At 51.0% G+C, this 13,077-nt stretch overlaps 4 protein-coding genes across 4 annotated transcripts; all 4 read left to right on the forward strand.

Moving 5' to 3' along the window:
- Nucleotides 1–930: 930 nt before the first annotated feature.
- On the forward strand, nucleotides 931–1,764 carry AKAW2_60853S (putative endo-1,4-beta-glucanase; the record flags this gene model as incomplete). Its single annotated transcript, XM_041693025.1, has 1 exon — nucleotides 931–1,764. One exon carries the CDS (start codon nucleotides 931–933, stop codon nucleotides 1,762–1,764), a length of 834 nt encoding a protein of 277 aa, XP_041546351.1.
- Nucleotides 1,765–6,974: 5,210 nt separating this feature from the next.
- On the forward strand, nucleotides 6,975–8,850 carry AKAW2_60854S (uncharacterized protein; the record flags this gene model as incomplete). Its single annotated transcript, XM_041693026.1, has 4 exons — nucleotides 6,975–7,318; nucleotides 7,373–7,421; nucleotides 7,491–8,443; nucleotides 8,496–8,850. 4 exons carry the CDS (start codon nucleotides 6,975–6,977, stop codon nucleotides 8,848–8,850), a joined length of 1,701 nt encoding a protein of 566 aa, XP_041546352.1.
- Nucleotides 8,851–9,142: 292 nt separating this feature from the next.
- Nucleotides 9,143–10,104, forward strand: AKAW2_60855S (SGNH/GDSL hydrolase family protein; the record flags this gene model as incomplete). Its single annotated transcript, XM_041693027.1, has 4 exons — nucleotides 9,143–9,281; nucleotides 9,338–9,377; nucleotides 9,442–9,520; nucleotides 9,580–10,104. 4 exons carry the CDS (start codon nucleotides 9,143–9,145, stop codon nucleotides 10,102–10,104), a joined length of 783 nt encoding a protein of 260 aa, XP_041546353.1.
- A 1,162-nt stretch (nucleotides 10,105–11,266) lies between these two features.
- On the forward strand, nucleotides 11,267–13,008 carry AKAW2_60856S (uncharacterized protein; the record flags this gene model as incomplete). Its single annotated transcript, XM_041693028.1, has 2 exons — nucleotides 11,267–11,468; nucleotides 11,543–13,008. 2 exons carry the CDS (start codon nucleotides 11,267–11,269, stop codon nucleotides 13,006–13,008), a joined length of 1,668 nt encoding a protein of 555 aa, XP_041546354.1.
- Between the last annotated feature and the right edge of the window lie 69 nt (nucleotides 13,009–13,077).

The following is a 13,077-nucleotide window of genomic DNA, read 5'->3' on the forward strand; positions in this document are numbered from 1 at the left end:
AGATGATCGGGGCCAAGAAATCGAGGCTGCGATGGACTCTCGGAAGACGTCCCCGCATATCCGTTTTTCCCTGATCCCTGCAGCAGACATGTATCTGCACCATGAAGTGACATTAAAGTCTATGCACTGCCCTGCTTCAATACTTTCTTCATCGAAGTGGACCTAGTGGCAGTTAGTCTGAAGATTGAGCAGTCTATCTGCGTTTTGACGATTGTTTACAATGTGTAGGCAGCCAGCATGACATCTTGAGCGTTCACTTGGTTCGATTCGGGACCTATTATTATCGTATACGCGAACACACTCTCTGAACATGGGTGCTTTCCTATCTGGAAGCGGACACGGCAGATTTTCAACCTCCGCCGATGCATCTTGGCAAAGATGTCCGTGGAAGAATCGGAATAGATCTGCAGAAGATGCCTGGTTTAAGTCACAAATTTCTGGGCATGATATGACTTCCGCGATACCATTGAACAGTGCGTCTGCAGCCAACTGAGGAGCTGCTGGTGTGTATACCTCATGCCCCAGGTTTGTCAATCCGTGGACGGCATCCCACCATAACATGTCTAGCGTGACCAGAAGTTATATGATCTCTTCTTGGCCTTCATTGTGCGCATAGGATTATGAATCTGCTTTGGTGAGTTCTTTCTTGGGAACGGCAATTGAGCCGGAGAACGTGGGGAAGGATGTTTGGAAAAACGGATGTCATGCCTTCTATACGGGTAAATCTCATTGTGGCATCGAATCAGACGCAGTAATGAAAAGAATAAGGCAATTCATGAGCTGTGTGTGGGGATGAGTATTCATAACCCCTAGAGATGAAGGAAGATATAAAGTCAGCCTTGATCCTGTCGACGAAAGAACAGTTCAAACCAGAGCAGCGCCTCAAATACCAAAACTGGAGATTTCTCATTATTCTTTGGTTGCATCAAGATGAAGGAAATAAATACCGTCAGCTGTCTGACAACCCTTCTCTCCCTTACTGCCAAAATAGCTGCTCACGGCCATGTGAGCAATATTGTCATCAATGGTGTCTCCTACCGTGGCTGGGACATCAACTCGGATCCCTACAATTCAGATCCTCCGGTGGTAGTCGCATGGCAGACACCGAACACTGCGAACGGATTCATTACGCCGGACGAATATGGCACGGATGATATCATCTGCCACCTGGATGCCACTAATGCCGAGGGGCATGCAGTCATTGCCGCAGGAGACAAGATCAGTCTTCAATGGACCACCTGGCCTGACAGCCACCACGGACCAGTCATCAGCTATCTTGCAAACTGCGGTTCGAGCTGCGAGACGGTAGACAAGACAACGCTCGAATTCTTCAAGATTGACGGTGTTGGCCTTGTTGATGACTCGAGTGTGCCTGGCACTTGGGGAGATGATCAATTGATCGCAGACAACAATACATGGCTGGTCGAGATTCCTCCTGATATTGCACCCGGATATTATGTTCTTCGCCACGAACTGATTGCCTTGCATGGGGCCAGCAGCGAGAATGGAGCACAGAACTATCCTCAGTGTTTCAACCTCCAGGTCACCGGGTCAGGTACTGCCGAGCCTTCCGGCGTACTCGGTACGGAGTTGTATAGTCCGACAGACCCCGGAATCCTCATCGATATTTACCAGTCACTGTCCACTTACGAGGTACCTGGACCGACATTGATTCCGGAGGCAGTGTCAGTTGTGCAATCGAGCTCGACCATCACAGCATCCGGGACACCCGTGACGGGGACCGCTGCGTCCGCTACATCGTGAAACGGGCTTGATTGAGAAACTGTGGCTGCGGTCGGCATGATATGGACTCACCCTCCGATTGGTCTGTAGCAATGTAGGGAGGAAATGGGTCATTGAGCCAATTCGAAATCTGCTCGTTTAGCGGCGTAATTGCTGCTTACACCTTCGCTTCTTGCTTTTCTGGAAGTTTCCTGCCTGTGCATCCACTTCTTCGTGTGGATTAGTCGAATATTAAATTATAACAATCGCTTCGGTTCGTAACAAGAAGAGTACTATTTTCATCTCCATCTAGATCATCTAGTAGTAGAACGAGAAGAATATGGGCATCGACACTAATTCGATGCAGGCTCTGATAGTTCAAGAATGTGGCGTACAACCCACATGTTTGGCCCAACCGCAAGGGGCGGCAGAGAGGAAGGATCCCTCAGCAGTGCGTAAGCAAGGTGCGATGTCAGGCTCCGCACTCCTCAGACACACCAGTTGGAGCTATTCATCAGCATCCATCATGGGAAGCACTAATCAAAAGGCGGTCTAATCGCCGCCACGGGGGGTGTGTCTCCGCTGTGTTTTGAGGTCACCTGGCTGACCGGACGGCTCGAAGAGGGAAAGCCAGTTGGTGTTCAGGTATCCGCGGCCTTCCACGTTTTCCACGGGGGAATTTTCTCACCAGACGGCGAATTTCCGCATTCTTGTTTCTGAGTCATTCCGACAACCAAGCTTTGTGGGGATCGGAGATACGAGAGTTGCTACTGTAATCGTATCCAAGAAAGATGCATAGTAACAATGTTCCTGTTTCCAATTTCCACCAACATCGATGTACCTAACCTCTCTTGCTGTGATACCTACCGCCTGGACTAAACCCGTGGACCGACAGTGAAAAGACTGGGGTTGACGCCATCTCCACGGATGCGGGCGAGCTGACCCTGGTTTACCCCGGAACACCTCCGCTTAATTAAGAACTAATCCTAGTCGATCGTAAAAGCCGAGTGTCCGGGGGAAGCTAACCCCATGCATTCGAAAGCCCCATCCCCACCCCTAGTTACATCCGAGCTGATGGCTTAAGCGAGCGCCCGTAGCCTTTCTTTGCCACCCAACGGTTCTGACAGGAGCACAGGAGGCAACTCACTATTATTTGCTGGTGATTATGCTCTTATTTCTGCGCGTGGCGTTTTTTGTTTGTGGGGAGCATAAGATCCCCACGTTTCTCTCCACAGCAGCAGCCTTCTCCTCCTATCTTTCCCCAATCGTGACTACCCCAGAGATGATACGTACATCCCTCCACTCTTCCATCATGGATCAGCCTAGAATCACCCTTGGTAGTTGATTAGCGCTGTACTTCGATGTGGTCCTAGCTCTGGGAATTGCGAGGGAGGCTAGACGAGCAATGCCTGACCCATATAAACCTTTGCCTCTCTTATCTGGGTTTCTCTTTTTTTTCTTGTTAGGTCGCTAGGTCACTTCTTCTTCCTCACCCCTTTTTGGCCCTCAGACGCCAGAAAAACTTCCTCTTTGACTGGCCGTCTTGCCTCACTCTCCCTTTCACCAACTCATTCTATCAGACTTCTATCTGTTGTGTGGCTTGCTGGCAGCCATCATGTCTCATATCGAAACGACCGAGGACGTTCGGTCTACTCCCTCGCCCAAGACCCATGAGGAGACCCACATCGAGAAGAACAGCAGCGAATACTTTGAAAAGATTGAAGAAGGACCTACTTCATATGCTGAGATTGCTGCGGCATCTCTTTCGCCCTCTCATCGAGAATACCTCCTGCAGCGTCATGGAACCTTGGACCTCGATCCTATCCCGAGTCCGTCGGGCGCAGACCCGTACAACTGGCCTACCTGGAAGGTATGAGCACGGTTTCCACCACTGCATTTTCAATTACTGACTGTATGTCATTGATTGTAGAAATTGATTAACCTCATCCTCGTCGCCTTCCATGCCTGCATGGGAACATTCACCGCCTCGATTATTCCAGCCTATGAAAGTATCGCGGAGGATCTTGGGGTTTCTATGCAAAGAGCCAGTTATCTTACTTCGCTTCAGATTGCGATTCTAGGAGGTGCACCTCTGTTCTGGAAGCCCTTGGCGAATCGCTTCGGACGCCGCCCTATTTTCCTTCTGTCTACCATCTGCAGCTTGGTATGCAACATTGGTTGTGCGAAGAGTCCAACCTACGCTTCTATGGCCGCCTGTCGAGCATTGACGGCCTTCTTCATCTCGCCGGCAGCGGCTATTGGAAGTGCTGTTGTTACCGAAACCTTCTTTAAGAAAGACAGAGGCCGTTATCTGGGTGTCTGGACATTAATGGTCACCTTGGGTGTTCCAGTTGGTCAGTTTGCCCTACATCATTAGCGTTGTGTCCTACTGACTGTATTATAGGTCCCTTGATCTACGGTTTCATCACATACCGCGTAGGATACCGTTGGATCTTCTGGGTGCTGGCCATCACCAACGGTGTTCAGTTCATCCTGTATATATTCTTTGGTCCTGAGACCCGCTACATCGGCGGTAGTACCGAGGGCATGTCCGACTTCAAGGCTCAATACCTATCCTTCCGCCGCATTGACCCAACACCACTCACACTTCGCGAATTCTTCCACCCATTGACGATGGCCGCACGTCCTAGCGTCATGATTCCCGCCTGCGCTTATGCTATGGTATTCTTGTTCGGCAGTGTCATGATCACAGTCGAGGTGCCCCAACTTCTACAGACAAAGTTCGGCCTCAATGCGGAGCAACTGGGTCTTCAGTTCATTGGGGTTATTATCGGCACAGTCCTAGGCGAGCAGATTGGAGGTTCCATGTCCGACTTTTGGATGCGCCGACGTGAGCGCAAAATACAGCACAAGCCGGATCCCGAGTACCGACTCTGGCTCAGCTATCCCGGAGTGATCCTGACTATTGTCGGTGCCATTGTATTCTTGGTCTGCACTGAACAGGCTGCTCCAAACCACTGGGTTGTGTCGCCAATCATCGGCACAGCCATTGCTGCCTTTGGCAACCAGCTTGTGACGACCGTTCTGGTCACTTATGCGGTGGACTGCTATCCGGAAGATTCCGGTAGTGTTGGCGTTTTCATCACGTTTGTTCGCCAGGTATGGGGGTTCATTGGTCCGTTCTGGTAGGTCACCCATCGTCTTAACTAGAAGTGAGAGCATAGACTAATATGGCATATAGGTTCCCCGACATGTTCGACAACGTTGGTGTTGCGGCCAGCTCAGGTGTCTCAAGTGCGTTGATGTTTGCTGTCAGCTTCCTGCCAGTGATTGCCGTCCATATGTTTGGAAGGAAGTGGCACAAACATAACTAGCTTGATGTATTTTACGACGGATGTATTTCTTATGACTTGACCTGAATTGATTTTATCACCATTCTTACAAAATCAGCAGTATGATAGTAGTAGTTTATTGTTCTGTAAAGCTTCGGTTAAGATAGAAAACATCGACACGTTAGAAATATACAAAGAATTCTACTGCATATCGACTTATCACTATATGTATAATCATAAACACACACACTATATTATCCAGATCAGAACCTCTCGACCCCAAATACCAGCCCATAGCGTGATAGTAGTGTCTCTATACATACCCAACCTCGATTCACGACCTTGAAACAGATACTACCATATACGCAAATATGAACAACCACCACGCACCCTACCTATCCACACACCCACCTTCCAGACTACACATACAATAAACCATAACACAACCCAAGACAGACAATATATTAAGCCAAGGAACTAAAACAAAGAACCCAAGTATAACTTACCTACCGCCCAACCAACCAACCCCACAACCAAAACAGTTAAACACCATCAACCAATCACCATCCTCCAGCCAGGAGACAGCAATCATTTCAAACCAGTCTAGATCTCCACATACCAGAATACTACTACTATTACCTGCCTCATCCCTTCTCCCCTCCACCCACAATACCCACACCACCGTGGCGTGCCCTCACAGCTTACGCCAGAGAGTCAATAGTTGACGCCACGCGAGGAAACGTGGCGCTGTGGGGAGCCAGTTAGATTATGTGTTTGTTTCCCACAGGAGGGGCGTGTTAACATCTTGTTCTGGCTGATGGGGTCTTGTGGGGGGTGAGGGATAGAGGGTCTTCGTGCTGTTGAGCGGTGGATGGTAGTGGGGGGTATGTGGTGTATTGTGTGTCTTGTTCGTGTCTCCACTGGGTGTCGGTGTGGTGGTTGTTGGAGATTGCTATGGATTGTTGGGTAGGTGTGATAATTTGTGGAGGGGATCGTAATTTTGTGGTGGATGTGCTGTGGACCTATACATGATGCTTTGGGGTGAGCTGCTTGCCTGGGGATGAGGAGTGGGTTCACTGGGATGGTTAATGAGTAGAAGATAGGGTACGTTATAGCTATAGATTACTAACTCCATTATCAAAAGTGTATGGTTGTATTCATGATAGTACCCGAAGTGATGATATATGTTGCAACATCACCCAATCCATCTACCATAACTAGCTTGAGGGTGTCAATGATTCTATCCCATTCCACACCTCATATCCCACACTCAGTTGGGACAACATGTCAGGCCAAGCACATCCAACAGCACTGATTTGTAAGGCTGAATGCCAACAGTACTAGTTGCGTCAACTCCACGCATCTGCCAACCCAACAGCGTAACAGAACCGAGGATCATCCCCAGACCACATCAGCAATGATTATCCTCCGCACTCTCCACACCCCACGAATCTCTCCACACTCGTATCTAGGAGTCACCGAGGTCATATTCTCAATCCCCGTGAGTTTTTGAATTCAGGCCAAGAAGTCACCGTGAAACAACTCAACAATGACCTACCTCAAATCTCCCGCAGAGACCGTTGTAACCCTGAAACAAACTCCCCCGCATTTCTTCCCCATGTTGATCCTCCGGTTCACAAAAGCATATTGTTAAAAGTTACTCCGGCCCAGGGTTCCCGTCTTTATTCCTTAAAATAATACGAGCAGGGATAAATTATCTTAAACTTACTTTCGTCCATCATAGCTACCAAGTCGAAAGTCAGTATGATGTCTATATTGCATGTGCAATGATCCTTATCTCCGAGAGTGGAGTCGGGGATAACGCGGACGAACCCGACCAGAACGGTTAAGCGCGAAAAGCTACTCCCCAGCAGGCAGCAGAGATGCAACCCACGCAAGAGCTATGACGATCTTGGTGTATTAGGAGAGCAGAGCTGAAGCTTATAGAAGAGCTGGAAGATGTTTCTCCTTGATCTTCTCCAGACGATACTTCTCTTCAAGGTTCCATTGCTGAGCCAATTTGCGCCACCCAGTCGGGCCCCCACCTCTGGCGGCGCTTTCGAATGCTCGGCCGACGCTATCAAGTCATTGCTGCCGGAGGGGTCGAAGGTCCTTTATGCTTCCCATTATGATGCCGATGATAGCTTCACCCCTCCGCTTGAGCACAATTCTGGCGCCTCTAGGATCTCGTCGTATGTGCTTCCCAGGAGCGCTTGTGTCTTTCAGGCGAATTTGACACTGCCTGGGGAGACGGAGCATAGTGTGGGGGTGGTGTTGCCGGATGATTGGAATGGGAGGTTCTTGTATGTGTTTGTTGGATTGTTTGGTAGGTGCAATGTGTGCTAAGGTGTGTACAGGACTGCGGGAAATGGGGGTTTCTCGGGAAGTGTTAGTTGGGGATCTATTGTATGTTCAATACCCATCATCTATGCAGATTGGAACATGGAGTCGCTCACATAACGATGTCATGGATAGATTGACGCCTCTTGGTATGGATTCGCGGCTGTATCTACAAATACAGGCCACGAGAGCTCCGGTGCCGAGTGGGCGTACCATAACCAAGAAGCTCTCGCCAACTGGGGCTACAGGGCCATGCACGATGCAGTTGTCAATGGCAAGTCTGTGACGGAGCAGTACTATGGAAAGAAGATTGCCTACAGTTACTACCGCGGCTGCTCCGCGGGTGGAAAGCAGGGTCTCAAGGAAGTGGAGATGTTCCCTGATGATTTCGACGGAGTGATTGCTGGAGCTCCCGCCTGGTGGACGACTCATCTGCAACTGTGGAACATGATTGTTGGTATTTGGAACTCACCAGCAGAGTCGCTACATCATCTGTCGAACGAACATATTGATCTTTTGGCCCACGAGGTCATTCGCCAATGTGATCCTCAGGACGGGGTGGAAGACAATGTCGTCATGAATCCGGATGCATGTATCTTCCATCCGGAAGCTCTTCTGTGTGCGGATGACGCTGAAGATCCCTCCGCTTGCCTGAACACAGAGCAGATCAAGACGGTCTACAAGCTCCACAACGACTGGGTGGAAGCAAACCACACATTCGTCTTCCCACATCTCACTCTGAGCAGCGAGTGGAAGTGGAGCGGCTTGGTTTCTTCTCCATCGAGACTGGGTACTGACTACGTCAAATGGATGCTCCAGTTGGGCGATGATTGGAGATGGGAGGATTGGGACCCCAAACTGATCCAGTTATCAGATGAGCTGAACCCTGGAAACGCCACGACCGATGACTACGACCTCTCCCCTTTCTATAACAAGGGAGGCAAGCTTCTCCACTATCATGGCTGGTCAGACTGGTCTATCGCTGCGGGATCGAGCATCTATTTCTATGACCAGGTCGTCAATGCTTTACGGCCGAAGGGGATAAACCCGGATGATTTCTATCGCTTCTATCTGATTCCCGGAATGGGGTGAGTCTATCGTCGTACTTCGAGTCATATTGCCAGTTACTGACGTTCCCAGTCACTGCGGAGGCACATCTGATTTGATGAATGCTCCTTGGGTCATTGCAGGAGATGGCCAGTCTTCAAGCCTTGGGAGGGATGGAAACGTCCACAGCGTACCTGGGCACGAGGATGCAAAACACGATGTAGTCCTTGCCATGATGAACTGGGTGGAAAATGGAACCAGTCCAGATGAGTTGATTGCCACAAAGTTTGTGAATGACAAGGATCCGGAAGAGGGTGTATATCGTCAGCGCCCATTGTGTGTGTATCCTGCCGAGGCTCGATACAAAGGCTCGGGGGATATTAACGCTGCGGAAAATTGGGAGTGCAGAGGCTATAATGGCACTGATACTGGGGACAACTTAGTGTAGATGATGTTTTTGCTCAACGGAAGACACTTGTGTATATAAAAGCCAAATAGATTGTTGAAATGATCCGACCTCAAATTTGAGAAGCTTTTTAGAAAATGGGCCAGCTCGTTGGTGGAGAAACTGATCAACAGCGGCCCCTCCGTTTATCGGTTATCGGACTTTCTGTTATACTGCGAGCCCCTCCGCCCGCCAGAGTCTCCGCACTCACCAACTCACTTTCTTCATCTTTCTCTCACCTTCCCATAGACACTTTTTGTTTTGCTAGACAAGCGCGCCATCAGTATACACCACAATGTCCAATACCGTTGCAGCTGCCGAGGAAGAAGGCGTGTACACGCCTTACGACCAATTCTTCCTCTTCGGCGACTCCATTACCGAGTATTCCAATGCCCAGGACATGGGATTCGGGTTTCACCCAGCGTTGCAGAATGGTAGGCAATCAATGCCCAATAATCTCTTTAAGCAGGCATATACTGATACCTTGTAGCCTACGCCCGCCGCCTGGACGTGGTGAACCGTGGATTAGCGTGCGTTCCCCAATAATAAGTTGAAGCAACAAATAAATAACAACCACCACTGACTCTTCTACAGCGGATACAACACTCTCCACGCCCTCAAAGCCTTCCCCAAGTGCTTTCCTACCCCCGAGCGCGCTAACGTCCGACTCATGGTACCCATCCCCAAGCACACGCTCTCCCCATAACCCTCATAACTAACAAACAAAACCAGACCATCTGGCTCGGCGCCAACGACGCCAGTCTCCCCGGTTTCGAGCAGCACGTCCCCATTGAGACCTACAAGCAGAACCTCAGAAACATCATCCAGCACCCCCTCACAAAGGCCCAGAACCCCCGCATCATGATCATCACTCCTCCCCCCATCAACGAGTACCAATTGGCCGGGTTTGACGCTATGAAGGGGAACCCCCATCCGACTCGGACCAACGCGCACACCAGGACGTACGGTCAGGCTGCGCGCGAAGTTGCTGCAGAATTTGGTCTCCCCGTTGCGGATGTCTGGAGCGCGTTCATGTCGTCTGTTGGGTGGAAGGAGGGTCAGCCGCTGGTTGGGTCGAGGGATTTGCCTGAGAATGCCAAGTTTGCTAGTCTGTTTACGGATGGCTTGCATTTGGCTGCGAATGGGTATCGCATTGTGTTTGAGGAGGTTATGAAGACTATTCAGGAGAGCTGGCCCGATCAGGTGCCAGAGAACCTTCCTTATGTGTTCCCTCCTTGGGCGTTGGCGCCGAAATAGGGGCTCGGCTTGGATCATTGGAGATGCTTGTGCTAGTGCTACTAGTAGGAGTACCGTCTCATCTGCTGTGTGGTATACTGCTTCGAATGGTGGTTTATATAGAGAGAACTGATCATCTAGAATAAATACTAAGAGAACCGATGCACACGCGGGGAATATGATAGAACACTGTACCGTTTCAGCCAGCTGAGAACATCGTGAATGTGGATTTTCAAATCAGAAGCAAAGGACCGGTTGAGTCCACTTTCTTTGGCTCCATTGACAAAGAATGAATAGTAGCAAAATGAGGCTTTGGATGAAAGCGGTCTAGATCCAGTGCATGGCGGCCGCTGGTTGGCTGGCGGGCGTTGGATTGCGATCCCCTCATGAAATCCGGTCCGACGGCAACTTCCTGCCTTGCAACTTCTCTTCCCCCCATTCTGTCTTCGTCCTCTCCACTGTGCCTCTTTGCTATCTACTCGACCATTTCTCCGCTCCACCCTCCTCGCGACCAAGAAAAGTGTTTCTGATTCTGCCTCTGCCTCTCTTTTAGCGACATTCTTTTCCTTCGACTCCTTCCTTCGCAAAGAACATCCCCAGAAGTCCTCCGCCCATTCCTCGCCTCCCTCGATCCCCTTCACGAAAGCCGACCATCGCACGAACTCCGTTATATTGCCTCTAATACAGCTCTTCACACGAACATATTCATCTACGGCTCTTTATAATCAACTCTTTGAAACTTGGAACAACTCCGCTGTCGCCTGGCTCTATCCCGCATTCCCATCATCTTGGGCCAACTTCCGTCCGAATACACCATAAACGCTTCCCGCTTCCTTCCTGCCGCCGTCGTTTGTGTGGCACGATCCTTCGAGTCTTCTTACCACAGTACTTCCGCCATTAGATATTTTATATGTCTTTGATCGGATTCGTGGATACTCGTTCTTAGCAAACCGGGTGGACGGCCGTTTGGCCGTCACACAGCACGAGGGAGGAGGATTTGAGGACAAAGCGGGCTATCAGAAGCAGCTGGACTAGGATAGCAGTTATTGCGGAGAAGTGAATAGTATCGATTGGTCAACGGATTTGGTCGGTCTGGTCTGGTAGACACCTTTCAGCCTTCTCTATCGATTGACGTTCTCGTGTGTCGCCACCATCCAGCGTCTCGTGTTACTTCCGTCTGGATATGGATGCCCAGTATCCCTTTGCCTCCCGCGACGATATCTGGCGCGTTTTCGAAGAGCTGAAGGAGCTCCACGCCACACAGTTCGAACAGGCGGAGCGTATCGCGAGACTGGAACGACGGAGGGACGAGGATGCAAAGCTGAGGAGTGTTTGGGGTCCTTTGTCGCCGTTTCCTAGCTCCGTTGGGGGCACAATCCCCACAGGTGTGTGATAGTTTCTTCTTCTGGATCTTCGCAAGCATGTGGTTCGAGCATGGCTGATGCGCTGTCTTCTGTAGAGCCGGTCTTCCATACCCCCGCGGACGCTTTCAAGGGCTTCGACCAAGGACACCATCACGGGGCCGTCTCTACAATGGGTCTTGACAACGAAGAGGAGCCGCGACGGGGCACTTCCAGGGCAAACAGTGTGAGGTTCGATGAAAGTGCCATTCATGGGTACTACGGGCAGGCCAATCGATCTAGCAGTGAGCTGCCACTCCGCACCGGCAGCGGTCTCGGGAGCCATCCCCTGACGGAGCGGTCCTTGTCTCATCGGTCAGATGGGAGGCAAAGCTCTTCCGGACACTCTCACCACTCGGCTCGTACCAACAGTTTGGGCCTTGAAACAACTAGCAGGATGATGAGCTCTGTCGGTGGTTCGCCGCTCATTCCTCCGCCTGGACTGTTCCTCCTGGGCCCTGTGCCATGCATCATTCGGTGCTGGCTGACTACAACCTTCTCCAATGACTCTCTCTTGTATGCTGCTGTCTGCTCGGGCTCGTATACTTCGTCACTAGGATACCCGATGGTTCAGACGCTTGGGTTGGCAGATCAAGTTGTGTACGAGGGGGAGATGCAATACATCAAGCTCCCAATATACCTTCCTGAGGCTAGTGTGCACCAAGCCTCTTCGCGGTCCAGCAGCCCCGAACCTCAAGTGCCTACTTTGACCGTTCGGTTTCTAGTTCGCGAGGTTGAGCCCGGCGACACTGCGATCCAGATTGTCTTGGGAAGCGATGTCCTCCGGTCCCACAACGCTGATGTGCTCTTTTCACAAGACAAGATCATCATGGTCGATGATGAGAGGAACAAGGTATCCATTCCCTTGGTGCGCCCCGAAGATGATTCGGTCTTCAAGTCCTTGTCTACGATGTCCGATGCCGCCCGCATCGGCCGGAAGGCTCGTTCTGTCCACGAGGACATCCAAGCGGATACAAACGGCCATGCAACGTTTGGCGTGATTGGACGTCCTCCCAGCCTCTCTCGCCGGGGTACCTCCACGTCTGCCTCTGCAAGAGAGTCTCTTGAGGGCTCCGAGGAGAGTCGAAAGGCTCGCCCGGAGACCCAAGAGCTGCCAACAGACACTGATACCCAAAAGGAGCCAAAGTCCGCCACCGAAGTTGACGCTCAGGCGAGTGGCCCTGCACGTGTGGAGGCAGCCGGAGTCTGGGGCTCGTGGAAACGCGAATCCAAGCCAGACTCGAACCCTTCTGCTACGGGCAAGGCCACCCGTGGCCGTACGATGAAAGTACTGCGGCCGACGAAATCTTCTACACGGGTGCCTACAGCCACGACCGTTCCTAGTAGTTCTGGTACCGACTATGCGGCGACCTCAGGGCCATCCCAGCCCGCGTCGACCCGAGCGTCGCCGGATGGGACACGCACGAGCAAGCAGTGGCCCAGCAATCCAGTTGGCGGGGCGTCTGCATTTGGCTGGCTCAACACCACGCAGCCACCGGGTCGGACAGCAATGACCCCTAAATGAAACAAATTAGGGAGTTACTTGTATATTTCTTTCCATGACTTGAGACAGTCAGTCTAATTGACGTACCGC

Source organism: Aspergillus luchuensis, chromosome 6 (genome assembly GCF_016861625.1).
Source record: "Aspergillus luchuensis IFO 4308 DNA, chromosome 6, nearly complete sequence".
NCBI classification, from domain to species: Eukaryota; Fungi; Ascomycota; class Eurotiomycetes; order Eurotiales; family Aspergillaceae; genus Aspergillus; species Aspergillus luchuensis.